This window comes from Carassius carassius, chromosome 33, assembly GCF_963082965.1.
Source record: "Carassius carassius chromosome 33, fCarCar2.1, whole genome shotgun sequence".
NCBI lineage: Eukaryota > Metazoa > Chordata > Actinopteri > Cypriniformes > Cyprinidae > Carassius > Carassius carassius.
The window spans coordinates 18,080,192-18,103,423 of NC_081787.1; the positions used below are offsets into that span (position 1 = coordinate 18,080,192).

Here is a 23,232-nt window from a genome sequence, read left to right on the forward strand (position 1 = left end):
AGCCTGTGGTCTACTAGAGGCTGATAATGCTACACTAGCCACATGTGTTCTTCGTTTGTAGTTCTTTAGAGTTGCATGGTGGTTGAATATGGTTGATAAAACCATCACAGAGAATAGAACAAGTGCTGCACTGTGTCTACAGTCGCCAACAGAAGGAAAAGAGCATATGCTGGTAATTAGCAAATCCACAGAGTCTCACAAGCATCATGATTGCAAAGGGAGTTAATTAAAACATAGTTTGCATGAGTTTTGTGCGAGACAAAAAACTGAAAAGTTTATATAAATAGAAATCCTATCCTAATCTATTTCATCCTATTTTATACATTATCATTTGTGGACCAGATGCGTAATTTTTTTCAAACAGGAAGGTGGTGTGGGAAATATAGAAAGCGTCTTTATTTAAAAAACCAACAGCCTTTAGCTTACGTTGCAGCTATGCACCTTAATTTGCTACTTGCAATTTCTAGTTAAAGGGAGAGGATGTTTGCATTCAGGAGGATGTTTATGTGAAAAAAATTATCAATATCTCTTATACATTTTTAATTGAATGCTAGCCAGAGGCCTCACTTACAGGACCAAAACCACCGTAAACATTGAAGGGCACATGTCACTTCAATATTCACATTTTCAGTCAACGGATACAAGTTTTCACTTCTTGAATTATTATATTTTTTTATCAATCCTAATCCTGAATATGGACTTTAGTTACACTGATGATTACAGACCATCATTGACTATTAGATTAGTGTTTAATGGAAATCCCTGTTTACCTAAAACTAGGATATAGCTGTGCATTGGAGAGGAATTGCAAGCGAGTCCCAAACTATTCATCAACAAATCCCTCAGTTGTTCAAAGCATTATTTGCGGAGCATGAGTGAGTGTGCAAGTGAATGCATGCTTTTATGTACAATAGCAATGATTTTCAATTAGGAATTCACACTGCTGAAACTTATAACACTCTCTCCTGCCATCTTAAGAGTAATCTATTCATTTTCAGAAGGTCCATGTTTCATTACCTCTCCACTGAGACTGACCTGAGTTTAGACTTGATTAGGTGATTGATCTGTCAGCTCTGACTGCCTTAGAAAAGGTCAATATGTGACATGAAATGTGATGCATTTTTATGAATTGTACCACAGGCAGTCGCTAGTTTGTGTGGTTTTTTTTTCACCCATTTGGTGACATAGGCACAGAAACAATCATCTCAGCCATGAACTCACCTCCTATACCACCCCCATGCCTTTCTGAACCCTGCAACTATCCACACAAAAAAAAAATATTCATCTACTCTTTCTTTATCTCTCGCTGTCTCACACACACCCACAAACTACACTCATTTGCACCCCCATCACACACACACACACACACACACGCACATGCGCGTAAACTTCCTGCCTGGTTCCGCTCCATCCTGGTTGTGTGTGTAGGATCAGCGGATGAGTGCAGTCTAGCTGATGATTATCCCTACAGGATGCAGGAGAGCTATACACACACACACACACAGACAGTCTCTCTCTTTCTGACATATACACACTGGCTGAGATAAACATTGCACACACACACATGCATACTTTCGTACAACAAAGAGAAAGGCATTTTGCTTACTCTATTAGTATTTTACTAGTATATAAAGTTTGGACACACCTTCTCATTCAAAGAGTTTTCTTTATTTTCATGACTATGAAAATTGTAGAGTCACACTGAAGGCATCAAAACTATGAATTAACACATGTGGAATTATATATGGAATTATATACATAACAAAAAAGTGTGAAACAACTGAAAATATGTCATATTCTAGGTTCTTCAAAGTAGCCACCTTTTGCTTTGATTACTGCTTTGCACACTCTTGGTATTCTCTTGATGAGCTTCAAGAGGTAGTCACCTGAAATGGTCTTCCAACAGTCTTGAAGGAGTTCCCCGAGAGATGCTTAGCACTTGTTGGCCCTTTTGCCTTCAGTCTGCGGTCCAGCTCACCCTAAACCATCTCGATTGGGTTCAGGTCCGGTGATTGTGGAGGCCAGGTCATCTGGCGCAGCACCCCATCACTCTCCTTCTTGGTCAAATAACCCTTGATGCCTTCAGTGTGACTCTTCAATTTTCATAGTCATGAAAATAAAGAAAACTCTTTGAATGAGAAGGTGTGTTCAAACTTTTGTATATATAAATATATATATGTGTGTGTGTATATATATATATATATATATATATATATATATATATACAGTTAACATGAAAATAAAAAAATATTTGTCTTCATAACACTTAAATGGAATGCAGTAATTTGATCCTCCTAAATCATCCTCATAAAATGTATTATTACATATTAAAATGTTTTGCTGTATAGGTAACGATCTTTTCAATAATCAGTGACCATTTAGGTGTTTAGCAGAATATATTACTTTTTAGAATACATTACTTCAGTCTTCAGGAGCATAAGCCGTTAAACATCTACGGGTCAGTTAGTTTGCTAGCTCAAGGAAATACTGCTGGCTAGAGCAGAAAGCCTCTTTAGCACTGTGTGTGGACCGGCTAATGGAGCGCGGATGAGCCGAGATGAAAGTGAGCTGACCGTGAGACTCTGCTGAGCTATTAGAAGTGCAGAAGTTAAACTCATACGTAGAGAGAATAATCTCCGGTCACCGTAGAGGTAACACCAAAAGCTAAGAAGAGAGAGAAATGTTATTAATAAGTGTGTGTGTATGTGTCAGAATACATAATGATGGGTCTTTGTCATTCGCACTGTGCCGTGCTGTTAAATCCTCGCAAAACTGTATCACAGAGAAGTCTTTCTTTACTGGGTTTAAACCCAGTCTATAATTAGCTCCATCCTATCTCTGTCTGACACTTCAGTACTGCTGTCAGTTGCTCAGCAGCTTAAAGTTACTGCAAGAATGGAGAAGAAATGTTTTAAGGAATTGTTCAACCAAATACAAACATTTTTCATCACTTACTCACCCTCATGTCGTTCCATATGACTTGCGTAGATAACTTATATTCTTCTGTGCAACGCAAAAGGTGGTTTTTGAAGAATATCCTGACTTCTATTCATTATAACGAAAGTAAATGAGGACTGGAACTGTCAAGCTTAAAAAAAAAGCACCATAAAAATAAATGTACTGAAGTCCAGAATGACTTTTATGGTGCCTTTCTGTAATTTTGTAGCTTTTAGCTTTTAAGTCCTGAAAAAAATGCTAAAATGAAATCTCAGGTCAAGGGTATTCCAGTGAAGTGTCAAGAGCTGTGAAAAAGCCATGTGCATGTCATCCAGCCAGAATTTCTTTGTGACAGAAATAAATAATAAATTCTATATAATCTAAACAGTCTCCAAACAGTGTTTTTATTGTTAACTAAAGCTAAAACTATTCAAATTTGTTTTCAGTAATTGAAATAATACTAAAAGAATAGAAAATATAAAAGTTAGATTAAGAAAACATTTGAAAATGAATGAAACATTGATGAAATTTTGCCTTGGCAACAAACTGAAATCATTTTAAAGTGTACTAAGTAAATCTGTGCTCTCCCTATATATATGCATATAAACATAACTATGACAAATAAAAATAATAATAAAGCTAATTAAAAATATTAATAAATACTTTAATAATAATAAAATTATTATAAATTATTATAAAATTCTCCAAGAAGAGAGCCAACAATGTTTGCAGTACTGCCAAGTTTCAAATGGTAAGATAGAGAAGTAAAGAAGAAATGTAATCAAATTACATACATTTAAAATATAGTTTATTCAAAGCCAGCACTTTTGGTGCAGATCAGTTTCTCAATGGTCAAGTACAGACAGAGACAGTATACAGTAAGATTATTTTCTATTGTAGGGCGGCGTCAGCTGAGATGATCATTGTAACCAATTATGATGGTCATTCAGCTGAATGATCTGATGTTTGTTGATGAGAAGACAAACATGTTGTGGCTGCAGGTTACTGAAGCATGCATATACCAGATAACAGACTACACTCACACACATTAACAAGGCACTTTATTGTATCATACATCATAGCAGCTTGGCCCCACATCCTGATCTTGAAGAGGTAACTGCAAATGTTAAATATACAGTGTTACAGCTGGATGAATTCAGAATGATAGAGCATTTTGTCATGAAGTCATGGTCTGTGTGTGAGTGTGTTGGACATTATCTGTATCCATTCTGCCTTTATGGAGATGAGTCACATGGAAATGTTATTGCGCTGCATCACATGTTCCAGTTTGTTGTGAGCTTAAATATTTTACTTGTTCCTTGTGGTAATGAAATGGCTATTAACTTTACCTCTAAGGCTACTATCTACTTAATAGTTACCAAGAAACGAAAATGCTAACTAGTAGATTGGATTGGAATAGTTGAGATCCAATAGACAGTAAAAATTTAATTGATTTCTATCATAACAATATTTATACATGAATTCACTCATTCATTAATTTTCCTCAGAATGTCAGAGTATTAAATCGTGTCATATTTTTATGCAGTATTATAAAGGTCTCTTGTTTGATTCCATGATGTCTGACCTATTTATAATCAAGTTTAAATTAGCTACTTTTGTATTATTTATATTACTTGCTGATATACCAGGCCATGACGGTAAAATAACTGTTTTTATTCGTCTTTGTTTCTGTTAGTTATGCTAATGATTAAATGCAGTCGAGTTTGACATCGATGAGTGTAAGTGATGAAGAGAGGCACGCCTGTGATAGTAATCACGGCGGCGCGAGACAGTCCAGACTACGGCCTGGCGCTCCCGGGCTCCGGTCCAGATCGCCACTTCATCATTGGAAATATGGAAATGTGGCCCCAGCAGGACTCAATTTGAGTAATCCAATACATCCAGAGCGCCTCTCTCCGCCCCCTTCCCTTGTGTCAGACTTTAAGGAACTTCACGTTGGGAAGACGTTTGCGCCAACGAGCCGGAGCTACACGCGCGCGCGGTTTCTCTTTGAGTTAGTCGCGTCAAAACATTTATTTATCGAAGACCATAAACGGGATGCGTTGACACATACCGGCAGAAAGCCCCTTTTAGCCGCAAAAGCGTCGAAAACTTGTTCCATTTGGGGGAAAACCTGATCATTCATTGCGTAAAGCGCCTGAAGGCGAATGGAGCTGAAGGGATTTTTCTCGCTCCGCGCGGGACTGATGTCTGATCTCCAGTGAAAGATGTGGAAAGATGAATATGAAGTGCATTTCGACCTTCTTCTGGGACTTCTGTAAGTTTTTTTCTCTCTAACTTTTGTTTCTTCTACACAGTGTATATCGCTTTAAAAGACCTGCAACTGACGCAATAGACTTACAAAAAAAATTGAAACTTAGTTTGAATTTGTGTCATTAAGTGTTGGCCTAAGTTTTATTCTTGTGCTATGTGAAATTTATTAAGGGACGTTACTGAAGCTAAAAGTATTGAGTTTTCTTTTTTTCTGGTTTGGTCTTTTCTGGACACATCTGTTGGTTGTTTTTCCTGTCTATGGGACACTCTTTGAATATTATAGTGGTGACCGGAACTAGTTTCACGGTTTTACTCCAATTTGTTAGCGTATATTTATTTTTGAAACAATATTATTATTTATTATTATTATTATTATTATTGTTATTATTATGAAGTCATTGAAGTCTTAAAATAAGCTCTTGAACAGTTCCACCATTATATATCAGGGAAAAAAAGATACAGTTAATTTAAGACATCGACCTTTTGTGACAACATGCACAAAACATGCAACATGACCAGCTGTTAGCCTATTAGAGGCATTTCAACTACAATCTTAAAGCAGTAACAAAACAGGGAAAAAAATCTAAAAGGATACAATCCAACAAATACATAAACTACATAAAACTATTGTTTTTACCAGCAAATATTATAATTGATTATTTGCATAAAATTACAACCTGTAAAGATATGTGACAACTTGTTGGAATAAAGATGCTTCAGTCTGCCCTGACCTGACATTTATGATGGGGGGGGCATCAATATGTAATATATAAAATCTTTTTTTATATCTTTTTATTTGACTCTGGTCTGAATTGATGCCAGTGTGGTTTTATTGTATTCACTTGTTACTCAAAGCTTGTACAAAAATATGATGACATTAGACTAGTTTAAAGGAAAGAGTTTACATTCATTATTGTAATTTAAAACTTAGTTTGAACTAGGTGTTCAATACCAGCATACAGAAACACTAATAATAATAAAAAAAACATTGCCCACGTGACAACTTACCCCAGTCTCATCCAAAGTTAGATTTTAAAAGGAGAGTGCAGCCAAAAATAAAAAACATTCTGTCTTAATTTTCAACTTTTTAGTCCTTTTGGTTGAATACAAGATAATATATTTTGCAGATTTGAAGAAATCAGTAGCCAAATGAATTCTTGTCCTATTGACTTCCATAGTATTGACAAAAAATACTATGGAAGTCAATGGGACCCAAAATTATCTGTTTACCAACACTATTCAAAATAGCTTATTTTGTGTTCCACAGAAGAAAGACATGCAAACAGGTTTGGAATGATGTGAGGGTGAGTAAATGAGGACAGAATTAGAATTTCCGGGTGAACTATACCTTTTAATCTCTCATCTCTTCCCTCATCAAATGGTTTTGGATAAAATACATAGCCTAAAGGTCTATTTAGTGTGAGCGTGTGTTTGGTTGGATAAATTCCCATCTTAACCAGAATGTTTTCATTGCATGTTCTGATGCATAATGCATTTCTGTCTGACCCTGCTGGTTTGATGTATTGCAGTAAGAAAATACACACACACAAAGGGGGATTTTTGATTTTGGCTAATTGACAAGATGCAGGAACTCATTCACACCTCGCTCTGTTCATCCAACACACCCTCTTCAGTGGCATCAGAGCTGGCAGTGAGAGATGTTGGCATGTGAGTCACAGACAAGCAGTCTCATGTTTAATCTCCTGCCTTGCTCAGCAGCAGCGCAGGTCTACACAGAGACACGGCTGTTGGCTTCTTTGTAGGAATATTGTATATCAGTGCTGGCACATTAAGTCACTTATAATGTTTATCTACCCTCTAGAGCTGCTGTGAGCAGGACGTCAGGCTGTGATTTATTTTTAACTAATGAAGTCACTTATGTGGAAGTTCTTTGTTGTTCAGGAATTTAGGAATTTTGACAGTGATATTAAATTATTATTATATTCATGTAACATAATATATGTCCAAAAAACATTTTAAATATGAAATAAAAACTATAATAAACACAAACAGTCAGTAAATAAATGTAATTATATTTATTAAAAAATATCTATATATAGATTAACAAATAAATAATCAAAATTGTATATGACGGATTGCATGGATAACATTCTAAATCAGTTTAGCCTAAATGAAGTCTAATGGCTAGTTTTGGACCTGTTGGTTTACAATTATTAATACTTAAACTACTGTTCAAAAATTTGGCATTGATAAGACATTTTAATATTTTTGAAAAAAGGTCTTTAATGTTCACCAAGGATGCATTTATTACAGTAAATGCAGTAATATTGTGAAATATTTATTAATATTTTAATATATTTTTTAAAATGTAATTTATTCATGTGATCGCAAATCAGTGTTGAACACAGATGTGCTGCCTAATATTGTTGTGGAAAATAATACATTTTTCCCCCCAGGATTCTTTGATGAATAGAAAGTTCAATAGAGCAGCATTTATTTAGCATAAATATTTTGTAACATTATAATTTGCTTTACTGTCACTTTTCATCAATTTAATGCACTTTTGCTAAAAAGTACTAATTTCTTTTAAAATCTTAATCCGCCATATGTTTGAATAGAAGTGCATTTTCCCCACAAATAATACAATTTGTGTGTGTGTGTGTGTGTGTGTGTGTGTGTGTGTGTGTGTGTGTGTGTGTGTGTATTTTTTCTGTGGTGGATCTTAATAAATAAAAAATTGTATACAAAATTAAATGATTATTTACTTAAATCTCATACAATCAATTATTTTTTTATGATAGCTGTGATAGCTCAGTGGCTCCTGTAATCTTATACATCCATGGCAATGTCCTACTTAGGTTCTTTTAGAAATCAATAATATTATTACTGTGCAATCTATTATTATTATAGATCACTGCAGTCCGGTGGCAAATGGAGATGTGTTGCTTTCCGATCAGGTTTGTTCAGTCATTATGTATACAGGACTAAAATACAAAAGCTGTTTTGACCCCTGACCTCTGAAATAGTATGTCCAGGGCACTGAGAGTCTGGCGATCTAATACACACCTATCTCTGTGCAGACACATGTGCTCACATACTGTAGGTGTGAGTCATACTTGTGATGATTCAGTGAGTGTTTTGATTCACAGGAAGGGGAAGGAGACTATTGTAAAATCTAAACTCAGAAGACATTTCCTCATAGCTTTATGTTATGTCTTCATATATTACTGAAGGATAAGTTTAATAACACAGATCAATCAAATATGTGATCAATAATTAATCAGACATCATACCATATGTACTGTATATGCCAAATCAATACTTATTCTCCAGAATTGTTAATCAACTTCATTAAAATGTATTCTTTATAATTTTTCAATATAAACTGTATCTTAGTACCAACCAAAAGATGTGTCTACAAAAGTTTTTCAAACAAAAATCCGTACGGATCAGATATTTGCTTTTGATTAGTATCTATTCCAGATGTGACCATCCTAGATGCAGATGAGTTTGTTTCTTCATCGAAAAAGATTTGGAGAAATTGAGCATTAGACCACTTGATCACCAATGGATCCTCTGCAGTCAATGGGTGCCGTCAGAATGAGGACAAACATCTGATATAAACATCACAGTAAATCACAAGTAATCCACACGACTCCAGCCCATCAGTCTTGTGAAGAGATATCGACGATAGCAGATGTCTCTGTCGATAGTCAAAACGATATTAGGCTCATTCTCCTATTAATGTATTAAATTATAATAATAATAATTATTATTATTATTTTTATTTGGCAGCCTATTATAATTCGGCTATCAAACTGCCCAGCTATTTCACTTCAGCACCGCATTTCACACACACACACACACACCGCGTGCACGCAAATGAGGATTAGAGCCTGTAGTCGGTGAAGGAGTCCCCATGCACAAACAGATGTAGGCCTACATCGTCTGCAGATATAAGGTATTTCATTGCACTTTAACAAATAATCTAAATGGCCAATATATGTGCAATATTTTAAACGAACCATCATTAACTGAGTTTAATGTCACAGTTGTGTTAGAATGCATCTCATTCTTGTTTCTGTGGCGGTGCGTCAGTCTCGTCATGAGGCGCGCTGTATGACTGATGCATCAGTTCAACTTTACTCCAAATACTGTATATGAACTTACCTGTTTAACGTGTTCGTTTATGTCCAATATTAGTGTTAAACTGTTGGACATTAAATGAAAGCTAGTATAAATTTTCACCGTTGACTGATTTTGCAGAACATTTAGACTGATAACTTCCGTGCGCAGATGCTGCAAATTTTCTAGGGCATTGTGGGTAATGCTGATGAAGGGGCATTTGATGTTTAAAGAGAGAAACGACTTTGCAAATACTGCAGTCGAGGCAGTTTGGCTGGATATTCTGTTGCCGAAGAGTAAACCGATTTTGGTTGGTATTTGCGATCGTCCTCCTGATCAAAGTGACTTTTCTGAGAGTCTCGATGAGATTTTAAATGTGTCAAATTATGTTTTAGGTCAAGAGTTAATCATTTTGGGTGACTTTTTTGTCAAGGATTTGTCAGTGTTTAAACATTTTAGTTCATTTTGTAAGTCATATGCATTGAAACAAATTATTGTTGATCCTACTAGAATTACTCCTAAAAGTAGAACGATTATTGATTGTATATTAGTTTCAGATAATTACAAGATTTTTAGAAGTGGTGTTTTGGAGGCTGGATTAAGTAATCATAATATGGTTTATGTAATTAGGAAATTAAAGAGAGAGGCCATAAGGCAACAAAATACATTACAAATTAGATCGCTTAAAAGGTATAATCAACAAATTTTTGTTGAAGAGCTTAGTAAGATTAATTGGATTGAGGTGACGCAGTGTGATGATGTGGATATAGCTTGGGATAAGTTTAAGAACAATTTCTTGAAAGTCTTGAACAAAGTTGCGCCTTACAAGGAGATAAGAATTAAACAAAGAACAGAACCTTGGAAGACAGATAGTATTTTGAAAGATATTAAGGAGCGCAATGATAGTTTAAAAGCATTTAGAAGGAATGGAAATAAGGATGACTATGAAAATTTTAAACATAAAAAAAATGAGACAAGATGTAAGATTAAAGACGGTAAAAAAAAATTTTTTAAGAATAAGATTAGTGAAGTAAAGCAGGATTCTCAAAAGTTATGGCGAGTTTCAAATGATTTAGGGTGTCGGAAAAGGGCTAAGAGTAAAGGTTCTAGAATTAGTCTTAAAGTTAATGATCAATTGTTGACAGACCAGAAATAAGTAGCCAACTGTTTTAATAGATTCTTTACTACTGTTGCTGACAATTTGATAAAGGAGTTACCTGTCCAGACCGGTTTATATAATGACAAATTAGTTAAGGAGTATTATGCTAATTGTGGTGTCACTTTAGGAGGTTTTTCATTTAATAAGGTAAATGAGACTACAGTTTATAAGAAATTAACAGATCTGAAATGCAATAAAGCAACAGGTTTAGATAATATTCCAGCAAGGTTTATTAAAGATTCAGCTAATTTTATAACCCCTGTGGTCACTCATATTTTAAATCTCTCTATAGGCCAAGCTAAGGTACCTGATGAATTAAAACAAGCAAGAGTTTTCCCCCTTTTTAAGAAAGGGAGTAGGTTTGTGTGTAATAATTATAGGCCTGTGTCAATTCTATCTTCCTTATCCAAAGTGTTTGAAAAGATTTTATTTGACCAAATTGAAGAATATATTTTTAAATGTAATATTTTGTATGAACTTCAGTCTGGCTTTAGGAGGATGCACTCCACTGAGACAACAATTTTGTATTTGACAGATTACATAAAGAAAGAATTGGATAAAGGTAAATTAAGTGGGATGGTATTACTAGATTTACAGAAAGCCTTTGACACAGCTGACCATAATATTTTGTTATTAAAATTAAATGCTATGGGTTTTGACTCTAAAGCATGTAAATGGATTAACTCTTATCTTTCAAATAGGTGTCAAATGGTAGATTTAAACGGAGTGTTTTCAGATAATTTACCCATCTCTTGTGGTGTACCACAAGGCAGCGTAGTGGGACCCTTACTTTTTTTTTTTGTATATAAATGATCTAAAAATGGCCTGTTTTAGCCACCTTGGCACCTTAGGAAAAACTGAAGCTATTTTATTTGGTTCTGCGGCTAAATTGAGAAAATGTTCCAAATTAGAAGTGAGAGTTGGAGATTTGATGATTACTGCTAAGCAAGAAGTGAAATATTTAGGATGTATTTTGGATGATAAATTAATGATAGTATGGCTGTTTAAGTTCATTCTAAAGTATGTAATCGAATAAAATTCTTAGGAAGACAGGCTGCTTACTTAGATACTCAAACCTTAAAAATGTTAGCTGGTGCATTAGTGCAAGCACATTTTGATTATGCAGCAACTTTCTGGTATAGTGGCTCTACGAAACGAGTGAAAATTAAATTACAGACAAGTCAGAACAAGTTGTGTAGAATTATTCTATGCCTTCATCCACAAATGCATTTAAATACTAATCATTTTAGGGAAATAGGGTTTTTAAAAGTGGACAAGAGGGTAATTTTTCTTAAGTTGATGATGGTGTATAAAATATTACAGAGAAATGTTCCAAAGTATTTGTGTGACTATTATGTTTTCATAAGAGATACTCATAGTTTTTCTACAAGGTCAAGGATAAACAATATATACTTGTGTCGGTATAAGAGTTTAAATGGGAAGAATTCGTTTTTGTATTCTAGCGCTGTTGCTTGGAATGAATTGCCTGATTGCTTAATACAAATTCATGAAGAAGGTCTTTTTAGAAGAGAAATTAAAAATTGTCTTTTTAACGATGTTTGAGGTATGATGATGTGTGTTGTGTTGATCTCATTCCCATTATGAACTGCTCGTCCATTTTTGAATTCTAAAGACCACAATGGAAATAAGCCTATGGCTTTTTGTGTATTTTATCCTCGACAGTTTCTTTTTAAAGATGTGTATGAATTGGTCTTTTGGGCTTGATTGTACTTGTTTTAAATATATTGTCAAATAAATCAAATCAAATCAAAATCTGCTTGGGAGGGACACAAATTACACCCTCTTTCTCTTTCCCGGAACACCAGGGTATACTGGCGCCATGGCAACCAACACATTACCGTTCCTTATTGAGTTTGGAGCTAATGCAGTTGTGCTAATCAAATTATGCAAAACAAATTTGAATTGACTCATCCACAATGAAAATGATTGCCATAATTTATTCAGAAGGCTGCGGACACGCATCAAGACTAAACTGTTGACCTGTAAACTGTTGCCATCTGTATTTGCAGTGTGTTTCTCTTCATGTCTGCTTACAGAGTGATGACAGCATTGTTTTAATTTGTCCTCTGCAATTCATTTGGCCAAGGTTGCATTTATTTGTAATATTGTGAAATATTATTACATTTTAAATGAATTATTCTCATGTTAATATATTTTGAAATATAAATTATTATTCCCGTTATGCAAAGCTGAATTTTCAGCATCATTCCTCCAGTCTTCTGTGTCACATAATCCTTCGGAAATCATTATAAAATGCTGGTTTGCTGCTCAAGAAATATTTCTTATTATTATCAATGCTGAAAGCAGTTGTTATGCTTAATATTTTGTGGAAACATTTTTAGAGATTCCTTGATGAATAGAAGGTGACAAAATTTGAAGTATAAGTCTTTTTTTTTAATTGTAAATGTCTATACTGCCAATTTTGATCATTAATGTATCCTTGCTGAATAAAAGTATTAATTAAAAAATATTTATACTTACTACAGTCTTTAAAATTGTAGTGCATATTTAGTCACAACAGTCAACTAGTTGTTCAAAAAAAATGTCTGTGCTTTAAACAAGCAGCATTTGCATAGTAAAAATTACACATCTTATATAAATATCCTATAAGAAAAGCACCCAAAAGCCTAAATTATAGTAGATATTAAGGCAACCCAATGAAAATATGTAATATTGTACATTCCTAAAATATTTATGATTACAATAAAACAAACCAAGGCACATTCATTTATGCACCAGACAGAAGATCATAAATAAATCATATGAAAAGCTTTGGAGTCTCTCACTTCAGTAATGGCCTGCTTGAGTCACGCAGGTTCTGTCCTCTCTGGAGCTCAGCAGCCGAAACGAAAACTCCTCATCCCAAATTACAGCGTCATTTAAAGAACATCCTAATGAGCCACTTGCCTCCATCGCAGTAATTGTACACATCAAAATTTTAATTAGTTGAATTAGATGTGCTGTTTCTTGGCGGGAAAAAAAGATTGTGTTTCTCTCAAGATGCTCTTTGCCACCCATGAGCTAAATGCTAATTCAGTGGCATGAATTGCAGGAGCATTTTAATGGACTTAGATTGGATGCTTTTATCAATAGCCTAAATTTGAACATAAGTGTAAACATGTATGATAGTTTTTTAGGATAAGCTAATATCATAAAACTAGTGTAACAAATGGATTGATGGAAAAAGCAGATCCAACCTGATTGAGTTGAGTTGGTTCACCATTGGTTTACCATCTCTAGACAGTTAAACCAAGATGGTCTGGCATGTTGACATTGGTCTCAACAGCTAGTATTTAAATCATCTATAATGACCATAAACAGCTAGATATAAACCATCTAAAACAGTGTTTCTCATCTAGGGGGCTCAGCAAGGAGGGCTTTTGTTTTAATTAAATATATATTTTAGGATTATTGTTGTTGTTGTAAATAAAACAATTTAAATTAAGATGCTAAAAAACATATAATCAAGCTTCAAAGTGATTTTTCCCCCCATTAATAACTATTGATTCTCTGATGCATCATGATTCTGAATCTATTTTGAAAACTTCAGGATCTTTTAATGCTTTTATGATGTGAAATGAATGTAAACGCAGTTTAAGGACCGGACAAAATATCTGGTGTTAAAATAGATCTGTGCATTAGTGCGAATGTACTGTCTATTAGTAATAATCAAACAGCACCCTTCTGAGAAAAATCTTTCACTGTCCTCATCTGAAAAACTTTGAGAGACTTTGAAAATCTCCTTTTGTTTATTGCTTGTGATGTGTTTCTTTTGTTTTAATGTGTTCCTTTTATTACTTTACATTTGCTTATAATTTTAAAGCCATATTTAGTTGGATTTGAAATCCAAATGGTATTGGCCTCGAATATTATTTTGGATCTTTGAGCCAAAAAAAGTTGAGAAACACTGATCCAAAACCATCTTTCATCTACCATCTTGGTTCTGGCTATATTTTCCATCTGGACATTGATGTTTTTGTGTTTTTTGTTTTTTTGTTTCTGCAGTGATGCCAGCCTCACAGATGTGCTGTGTGACTCGGATTCTGAGTTGGGCAGCATGGACCCACTGGAGAGAGGAAGCACGGATACTCTCGCCAACGGCTGCCGCGTCGACTCAGATGCTGCCAAACGATTGGCTAAGCGACTCTTTTATCTGGAGGGCTTCAAGCGCTGTGATGTGGCACGACACCTGGGCAAGAAGTGAGCGTTTGTGTGTGAATGAGGGTATTATATGGGAAAGGAAGTGGAATAAAACTCTTTTCATTTATACCCACAATCCCTCTCTTCCGTGTCTCTTTCTCCTGCAGTAATGAATTCAGCCAGTTGGTGGCATCGGAGTACCTGAGCTTCTTTGATTTCACGGGGTTGTCATTAGACAGAGCGCTGAGGTGAGAACAGTTCAACCATAAAATACAACCAAGATTGTTAGTGACTTGAACAGTGAAAAAACTGATCCTAACTGAAAGCAAAATAGCAAATGTGTCAACAAAATCACAGCCAGACTGAACATATTCGATGTGTAATATACAGCTACGTTGATCAGGAATTTGGTCCAATAAGATTTCAGTATGGACGGGTAAGAATTTTTATATAAACATTATTTTTTCATGCTGAACTTGATTAGGACAGTTTCACAATTCCAAGTGTTGTTGAACAGAAAGGTTTTACAAGCACTTGCAATATGTAACTGCTTCATTGTTTCTTTGTATTATTAAGCTTGGTTAAGCTGCAACAAGAGGAAGAAGCTTATTTTAGATTAATACTCACGTATGTCACATATTTATGTCTCAGTTCCACAAATACCCCTGAAACTGGAAGAAGTTAAGCATGTCATTACTTAAATACCTGCATTGCAAGAAGAGAAGGAACTAAGCGCAGTTGCACAATGTGGTTAAAAATATTTCAGTCCGGGACTAACAGTAGTTCTCTGGCTAGAACGATAATTATCCTAGACAGTGAGTGGAAGCTCTGATTCAGTCTAGACTCAACTTACTGACACGAAACACACTCGGTGCGAGTACATAGACATGCATTTGGGAACGTAACATGCACCAACCATTTTCCTAAACTTGTAATGAAAAGAGCTTATAAACTAACTGTTGTCAACAAAAGAGAGGCTTTAAGGGCTCTCTGCTGTTTTCCACCAAATAAATTGCATTAATAATGATTATTGTTATTAATGTTATAGTTTTATTGTCAAATTGATATATTATTGTGCAGTCCTACACACAATCACAGAAAAAACTTGAGCTTTAAAATCAATTGAATTTTAGATTATTCACAATTTATATCAGAAAAATACCAATTCGATTTTTTTCCTTAATACTGTCCTAAAATGAGCTTAAATTGAGCTATGCAAGCTCAAATTCATCTATTGTTGCTTTCTTGAATGTCAGACTGCACTTAATAACACAATACAAGTACATTATATTACAATTGGCACTTTAGAGGGCATTAGCATAGGCAAATAAATCCAGTAAAGAATATATGTTCTGTCTATGGTGTATATATTTGTATTTGACAGTTCTAGCACATTTACTCCTTAGAGAATCACCATGATTGTCTTCATGTACTCTGCTTGCAGGAACTTCCTGAAGGCATTTCCTCTGATGGGAGAGACGCAGGAGAGAGAACGTGTGCTGGTGCACTTCTCCAAACGCTTCTGCCACTGTAACCCAGAAGCTCTCACCTCAGAGGGCAAGTGCATTTCTCTAGATTTAGCTTCTGCTATGTAGTTCAAATTTTATGATGGCAGTTCATAATATATTTCAATGAACATTTAAGTTATTTTTTCTACTTTAACTCTAGTAAGCTGTCTACTGCATGCATAGACATCTGAATTGTAAGACTGCATCTTCACTGAAATGGAACCTCATAAATGACTTATTTAGAACATTTGTTTAATGTTAGCATGTTGCTAGGCTAGCTAGCAAATGGTGTGTAGCTACTATGCAGCCTGTTTGGTTTTGAAACAGTGTTGTAGTCAAATATGAGTATATGATTTCTTATTAACTCTTTTTCCCTCTTTTTTTTTTTTAATAGATGGTGTTCACACACTTACCTGCGCACTTATGCTTCTTAACACAGACCTGCATGGACACGTATGTATTTGGCTCTTCTCTATGTTGTTGAATCCAAACATGTCTGACACTAACAAGTTTAGTTACTGCAGTAACTGGATCTACTAGCAATTACTCTTCAATCTAATTGCAGAAACAAATATTAGAGTGATCTGGAAACAAACCACCTTCAGTCCTGTCTTATATTTCTAGATTTTGTATTCACACCAAAAAGGTGATCAGGACCATGATGTTAAGTATTGATTTTTTTTTCAATAATATATGGCTGGCTGGACACTATGTAACATATTAAATGTCTAGTGGTCATTATACAGAAATATTTGACTGCAGAAGGCCACGATTGCCCATTTATAAACACATTTTCAAGAAAGTATTGTAAGAAGTTTTGAAGATGATGTTAATAAACAGTTATCAGCAACTAAACTGAAAAGCTCTTTTGCTCCCCATATGCACTTCATAATGTCATTTTCCTTAACAAACCTCTTGTTTTTGTGTTTTTCTAAGTAATATTACAGTTCTCTGTGACTTTGACCTAAACATGCCTCTCTCTCTCTCCATTTCCACTTACTCATTTTGCGGCAGGTGGTAAGTGCTTCTCTCTCCTCCTCTCTTCTTTGTGTTTTTCTTCTCTTTTAATGTGTTTTCAGCATGTTGTCATCCATCATTTGTGGAATATTACTCATCTAAAGTAGATCTCTGTGGTAGGAGGATTCAAACAGACTGAGATATTGATGGGTATTGTAATGTTTTTAGGGTGGTTGGTCTGGTTTGATACTGCCATCTGCTGACAGCTTTGTCAACTGCATAGAGTTAAGAAATAACTGTTGTGGTTCTGAATATAGCTTTTTTTATTTCTATGATTTGATTTCTGTATTGTTGCATTTGCTTTTGTTTTATAATTCAATATGGTGATGTATATTTACAAAAGATCGCCATGATGTGACCATATATTCTGTCAAAATACTATACTAAGTACTAAACTACCATTTTTGTTATTGCTGTAAACCATAATAAATGTTCCTTTCATAAGGCAAGGATCATTATTAATATCGCTTATGGATGTGAAAAGCATGATTTGTGCTAGAGACATGAGTGATGGCTCAAATAGTTCAGTTTGTTGTGGAAAGGTTTCTTATCACTTTTCTAAGTAATCAGAATTTTTTCTGGCAAATGATAAAAGGCTTTTTATCATTTGACTTTTGAAATGACTTTTCATTGACTTTCACTGTAGGTCAGAAGTCATATTAAGAAACTAGCATAGAGTGCATTAATGCTCAGTTACTTTTTCAGCAGCTTTGGTTCTGGAAGTATTTATTTCCATATTTTTTTTTTTCTAATAGGGATACACACACACACAGTGTATACCAACATCCTGGCAAGTGCATTCAACTATTTATTATTGCGGTGGTGACTTGCATGTCAAAGCATGACATACATTGAAAATATAAAAATGTTATGTTTTGATGACAGTTAATGGCTAATGTTACTTCAAAATACTATGGGATGTTTTTTTGTTTTTTTTTTCAATCAGTTGGCTCTTCGCTAAGTGCCAAATATTTCTGACAAATCTTATTTTGGCAATTGTTATTGTCTGGCATTTTTCAGACATGCTTTTGCTCTTTTCTAATGTAAGTAAATGTAAGGATCTGTGTGTTTGGAGTGTGTTTTTTTAACGTTAATTGTACTAAATATGGTAAAACGATGTTGTCAGGGCAATAATAATAGAGACACACAGGAAACAAATATGATATATAAGCAGCATTTTTTCAGTTTTTCCAAATAAATGTTGAGAAGTGGATTCTGTGGATCAAACAGTCCTCAAGCCTTTTCCTCAATTGTGATTCACAGTCACAGTTTTTAATCATGTCACTGAATATATTAACAATTCTAAAGAAAAATGTCTCAATGCATTCCTTCCCGTTAGAAGAATAATATTCAATAAATTTGCAAATGTTTTCTTAGATGACAACATTTTCAAGGATAGCTTAGTAGAGCGTCAATTGTTTTCACCAATAATATTATGATAGTAATTGGCATATATGTCATTATTATTGTGTATTGCAGAATATTGGGAAGAAGATGTCTTGCCAGCAGTTCATTAGCAATCTGGATGGCCTCAACGACGGCAAAGATTTTCCCAAAGAATCTCTCAAGGTAATTATTTGGAAACATTTTTTCCATATTATATTATTATTATTATAACCAGTGGTATGAAAAAGAAGCATTCCTTCAGAAAAACACATGCATGTCTACTGATAGAGTGTGATTTTTCACCAAGTCTGACTGATTTTATGAAAACATACCCTAAACACAGTAACCGCATAATGCTCATGTTGTAATTTAATTTATGAATGCATTCGTGTTTAAATTAGATTCATAAGCATATCGTTTCATGTGCTTGCTCCCATAAGCCCATCTGACTGTATTGGTGTGGTTGTGGTGTTTCAGATATACAGGATTAACAGTCTCATATGTCTCTGTTCTGGTTTAGGTGCTCTATAACTCGATAAAGAATGAGAAGCTGGAGTGGGCGATGTGAGTATCCAATATCATCCCCAGGAGTCAACTGTGCTTGCATTATTATGACTTCTGGGGCTAATCTGCGTATAACGTGCACAATACCTGTACACATGCATTAATGCTGGTTAATCCGCTCTGTTTCTGCAGTGAGGAAGATGAGTTGAGGAAGAGTCTGTCGGAGCTGGTGGACGAGCAGTGTGAGGCGGGAGGGAAGAGGGTTGTCAGGGTAACGGACAGCAGTAACCCTTTTATCGCCATTCCACTTTTGCTTAATGCCGTGACGTACAAACACGGCATTCTGACACGCAAAAGCCACGCAGACATGGACGGCAAACGCAGTACGTGTCATTTGTTTGTTCTGCAAAGTCATACTTTTGGTATGAATTTCTCAGTGCTGTTCCCTTTAGTTTCCAAATCATTTCCTGTCCATTCTCTTTTGTCCGTGTCAAAATATAACAGACAAATAAATAAATAAACACAAAGGTAAATCATGTCATGTTACAGTGTAAGCTATATTTACATTTTTACATGTTGTCTTTTTTTATATTTTATGAGTATTTTACATCATATTTAAGGATTGTATATTATGAGTGCTGTGTATTTTTTTTGCTGATAAGTATCACACCAATATCGACATGCTAATGTTAAAATCTATTACAAACAAGTCAGATCTCCTATGCAGAGCATTGTTTGTGTTGTGTGTGGCTGCACATCTGATATAGAATGCTCCAAATAGGTCACTTACAAGGTTCCATGATTGTTAGAATGTTGTCTTTCAAGGTAGCTGCCTCCATAGGCAGCAAACAGCAAAGCAGCTTTGGAGTTGAAGCTTTGGAGCAGAGCTGATGTGAAGGAATGCAATAAATCAGCATTATTTAGGACCCGCCAAGATTTCTTCTGTTTAATAATTCAGCTGCTTTAATTAAGACAATTAGGTTGTATCTTCCAGTCTGGTGGAGTTCATTTGTGGGCAGTGAAGTTGGTTGTAGAGATTTTCTTTCCTCAACTTGTGCTGCAGCAAACAACAGCTGAGCTCATTAGTGAAGTGTTGCCTCTATTCTGTCTCTCTCTTACACACTTTTTCTCTTTTATTCTGTCTCTCTGCAGCCCCGAGAGGACGCAGAGGCTGGAAGAAGTTTTATGCCGTGCTGAAGGGGATGATTCTTTACCTGCAGAAAGTAATTTAAATCCACTTCCTACACACACACCACACACAGTCGTGCTATATTTTGCGGTTTGTGTACTATAATAAGTGCAAGGAATAGTCAGACCACCAACTACATTTGCCAGAATGTCCAACAAGATCCCACTACACTGATTGCTGTTTTTCACAATGCAGTGCACATGATTTTTACAGTTTCCTTATACAGTTTACAACTTTATAATCACTTTTTAGACTCATTATTTAATAAGTTAAGACATATTTTTTTTATTTGTTTTAAAAATACCAAATAAAAGATTCATTTCCAAGATAATAACTGGACGTTTCTCACTGAAATAATTATGTAACCTAGTAAAGTCATGGTTAAAATATATAAGGCAATATACATAATGGCATACAATATGTTAACAGTGTCTACTCTAGTACTCAAGGACATACAGTAGTCATAGACTCTTTTCCAAAGCATAAGCTGAATTGCTAACCGCTATCTTCATAGGCAGCTTTCTTCTAAGGCGACATGCTAAATGTTGAGTTACTTTAGTACTATTTATATACTGATTACTAGTTTTTACTAGTACTATGCTAGTTTTTTTGCCACACGCCACACATGTTCTCACGCAGTGAAATATACATAGCAGAGCAACGAGGACACTGACAATGGCATCAGACAAGACAGAGCCGGTTACTTTTGGTATGAAACAACGTCTCTGCTTTTTTTCTTTCTTTTTTAAGAAATTCAAACAATAAATGTGTTTTGTGGCTCTTTAATGTGTTGTGACTGATCGAAGTTGGGCCTCATTTCAAGCAGCACGTGAACTGATCATCTCATCCTCTTTAATAGTTATAGCACAAAATAATATGAATGAACATCAGAAGGGTTTTTTTCTTCTTTTTTTCCACCGCAGAAATGTTAATACACACCATTTTTCAAGTTCAAGTCCGTCAATCTTAATCTATTAAACTCTCTTGTCTGGTTTGTTTGTCGGACAAAATGGCAGATTTGGCATTATGATTGGTCAGATGGCCTGTCAGTCAAACTCCGGGCGAAGGGTCTATTGATTTTAGAGGAGTTTGATATCCGCATGCTGCCAAGTTAACACTGTGATACTCTAATAAGCATGCACAATAGACAGCACACACAAATAATGGGTAAACAAGCTTGTTTACTACTGCTTTTCAATACTGAATGAAATAAATGTATATTATTAATTGTGTGAAATATACATTCTGTACTGTTTTACAATTTGGTCAAACGCAAATTTCTTCTAAGACAGCATAATTATCTAATCAAGTTATTCTGCTTACTTTGGGAACTGCCTTTGTGATGCCTTAAAATGCCACCTAATTTGGCAGCTCAGTAGGGTTTTGGAACGCAGCCATTGTCTCTCTATCATTTATTTTCATTGTTGCTTTGGCTCATTCTTCTCTCTGTCTCCATCGTATGGTCAGGATGAGTACAAGCCTGATAAAGATCTGTCAGAGGTGGACCTGAAGAATGCAGTACGGGTTCACCACGCTCTTGCTATTAGGGCCTGTGACTACAGCAAAAGACAGAACGTCCTCAAACTCAAGACCTCGGACTGGAGAGTATTCCTCCTGCAGGCCCCGTAAGCATCATCCCTCTTAAACTGCTCCGAGAATCTTCTTTTTTTGTTGCTTTTACTACAGTTGGTTAGTTAACAGTCCAGTATGTCACAGAGTACTAAGGGTCAGATTGCTTTCATTCTTTGCTTACTTGTAGTTTGACTTTCCCTTTAAATGTGTGTGTGTAGGAGTGAAGAGGAGATGATGTCATGGATTTTCAGGATTAATCTGGTCGCTGCTCTTTTCTCGGCTCCTGCTTTTCCCGCTGCCATCGGCTCCATGAAGAAATTCTGCAGACCGCTACTGCCTTCATCCACCACTAGACTCAACCAGGTGCACAATACAGCTGTAAACTGACTACAGACTAATGAACTTCATCACGTAGTGGAAGAATTTAGAGATTTGATGATGATATTGAACTAATGATGAGCCAAACTATTTATTGAACATTGCTGTTAAAATATTGCACCACACTCTACAGGAATACTTTATCCCATGATGCAGTGGGGTTCCTTTTCCAGTTTGGCAAATGTACTGTACACTGCTATATATATATATATATATATATATTGGTCGACAGATATATCGCCATATATATTCTGGGGTGATGATTCATCCTCTTGTTATTCAAAACCTCTATTTTATAAATAGTAAAAAAAATAGTAGACAATGTACAGTATATACATAATGATAGTTCTAATTTATACAGGAGGAGCAACTGAAGTCCCATGAGAACAAACTAAAGCAGATTTCTCTGGAGTTGGAGGAACACAAGAGGAGCCCACCAGATCTGACCCCCAAGAGCAAAGATTCAGAAGAGTATCGAATCAAAGAGCACTATTTAACCTATGAGGTCAGACCAATATAAAGTCATCTGTCTCAGAGCTCATCTGAAAGCTTTTGTTTGTCCTTTTAGATGTTACAATAATGCTTTAGCTGTTGTACAGGCCTGAAGGAGAAGAACATATAGGTTTCAGTCGAACTTGTTAGAAAATACACTTTTATACCTTCTTTTTTGTTATCAAATGATGGCAATAACTGATTAAATACACATTGGTCACAAAATAGAATCTGTTAAAAAATCTATATCAGTGGTTCCCAATTGGTGGGTCTTGACCAGAAATGAGGTCACAAGTCTTGGTCAACAGGGAAAATAATGCAAATTACAAACTGTAAAATGCAGCTAAGCATATAATCTTGCATGATTACAATAGCAAATAAATAGGCTACAAACTCTTAGAAAGGAGGACTTTTAATGCATATTTTCTGATTGTCAAGGTTTATATTACCCTTACTACAATAAACAAGTTAAAATGAGAATATTCTGTACTGTATGTTTTATGCATGAATTATCGGAATTTAGAAAATTAACAAACAGATTAAATAATACTAATAATTTTTATTAATAA

The 23,232-nt window shown here is 35.1% G+C and overlaps 1 protein-coding gene across 1 annotated transcript in view; it reads left to right on the forward strand.

The window, feature by feature from the left end:
- The window catches only part of LOC132113897 (PH and SEC7 domain-containing protein 2-like), a 40,369-nt gene that overhangs the window by 13,148 nt on the left and 3,989 nt on the right, over window positions 1–23,232 (forward strand). The window contains exons 4-14 of the mRNA XM_059521945.1: window positions 14,483–14,677; window positions 14,785–14,865; window positions 16,062–16,174; window positions 16,520–16,578; window positions 18,622–18,711; window positions 19,049–19,092; window positions 19,225–19,415; window positions 20,185–20,255; window positions 21,689–21,846; window positions 22,012–22,156; window positions 22,533–22,676. Of these exons, the coding sequence (XP_059377928.1) occupies window positions 14,483–14,677; window positions 14,785–14,865; window positions 16,062–16,174; window positions 16,520–16,578; window positions 18,622–18,711; window positions 19,049–19,092; window positions 19,225–19,415; window positions 20,185–20,255; window positions 21,689–21,846; window positions 22,012–22,156; window positions 22,533–22,676 (1,291 nt within the window). The remainder of the gene's footprint in view (window positions 1–14,482; window positions 14,678–14,784; window positions 14,866–16,061; window positions 16,175–16,519; window positions 16,579–18,621; window positions 18,712–19,048; window positions 19,093–19,224; window positions 19,416–20,184; window positions 20,256–21,688; window positions 21,847–22,011; window positions 22,157–22,532; window positions 22,677–23,232) is intronic.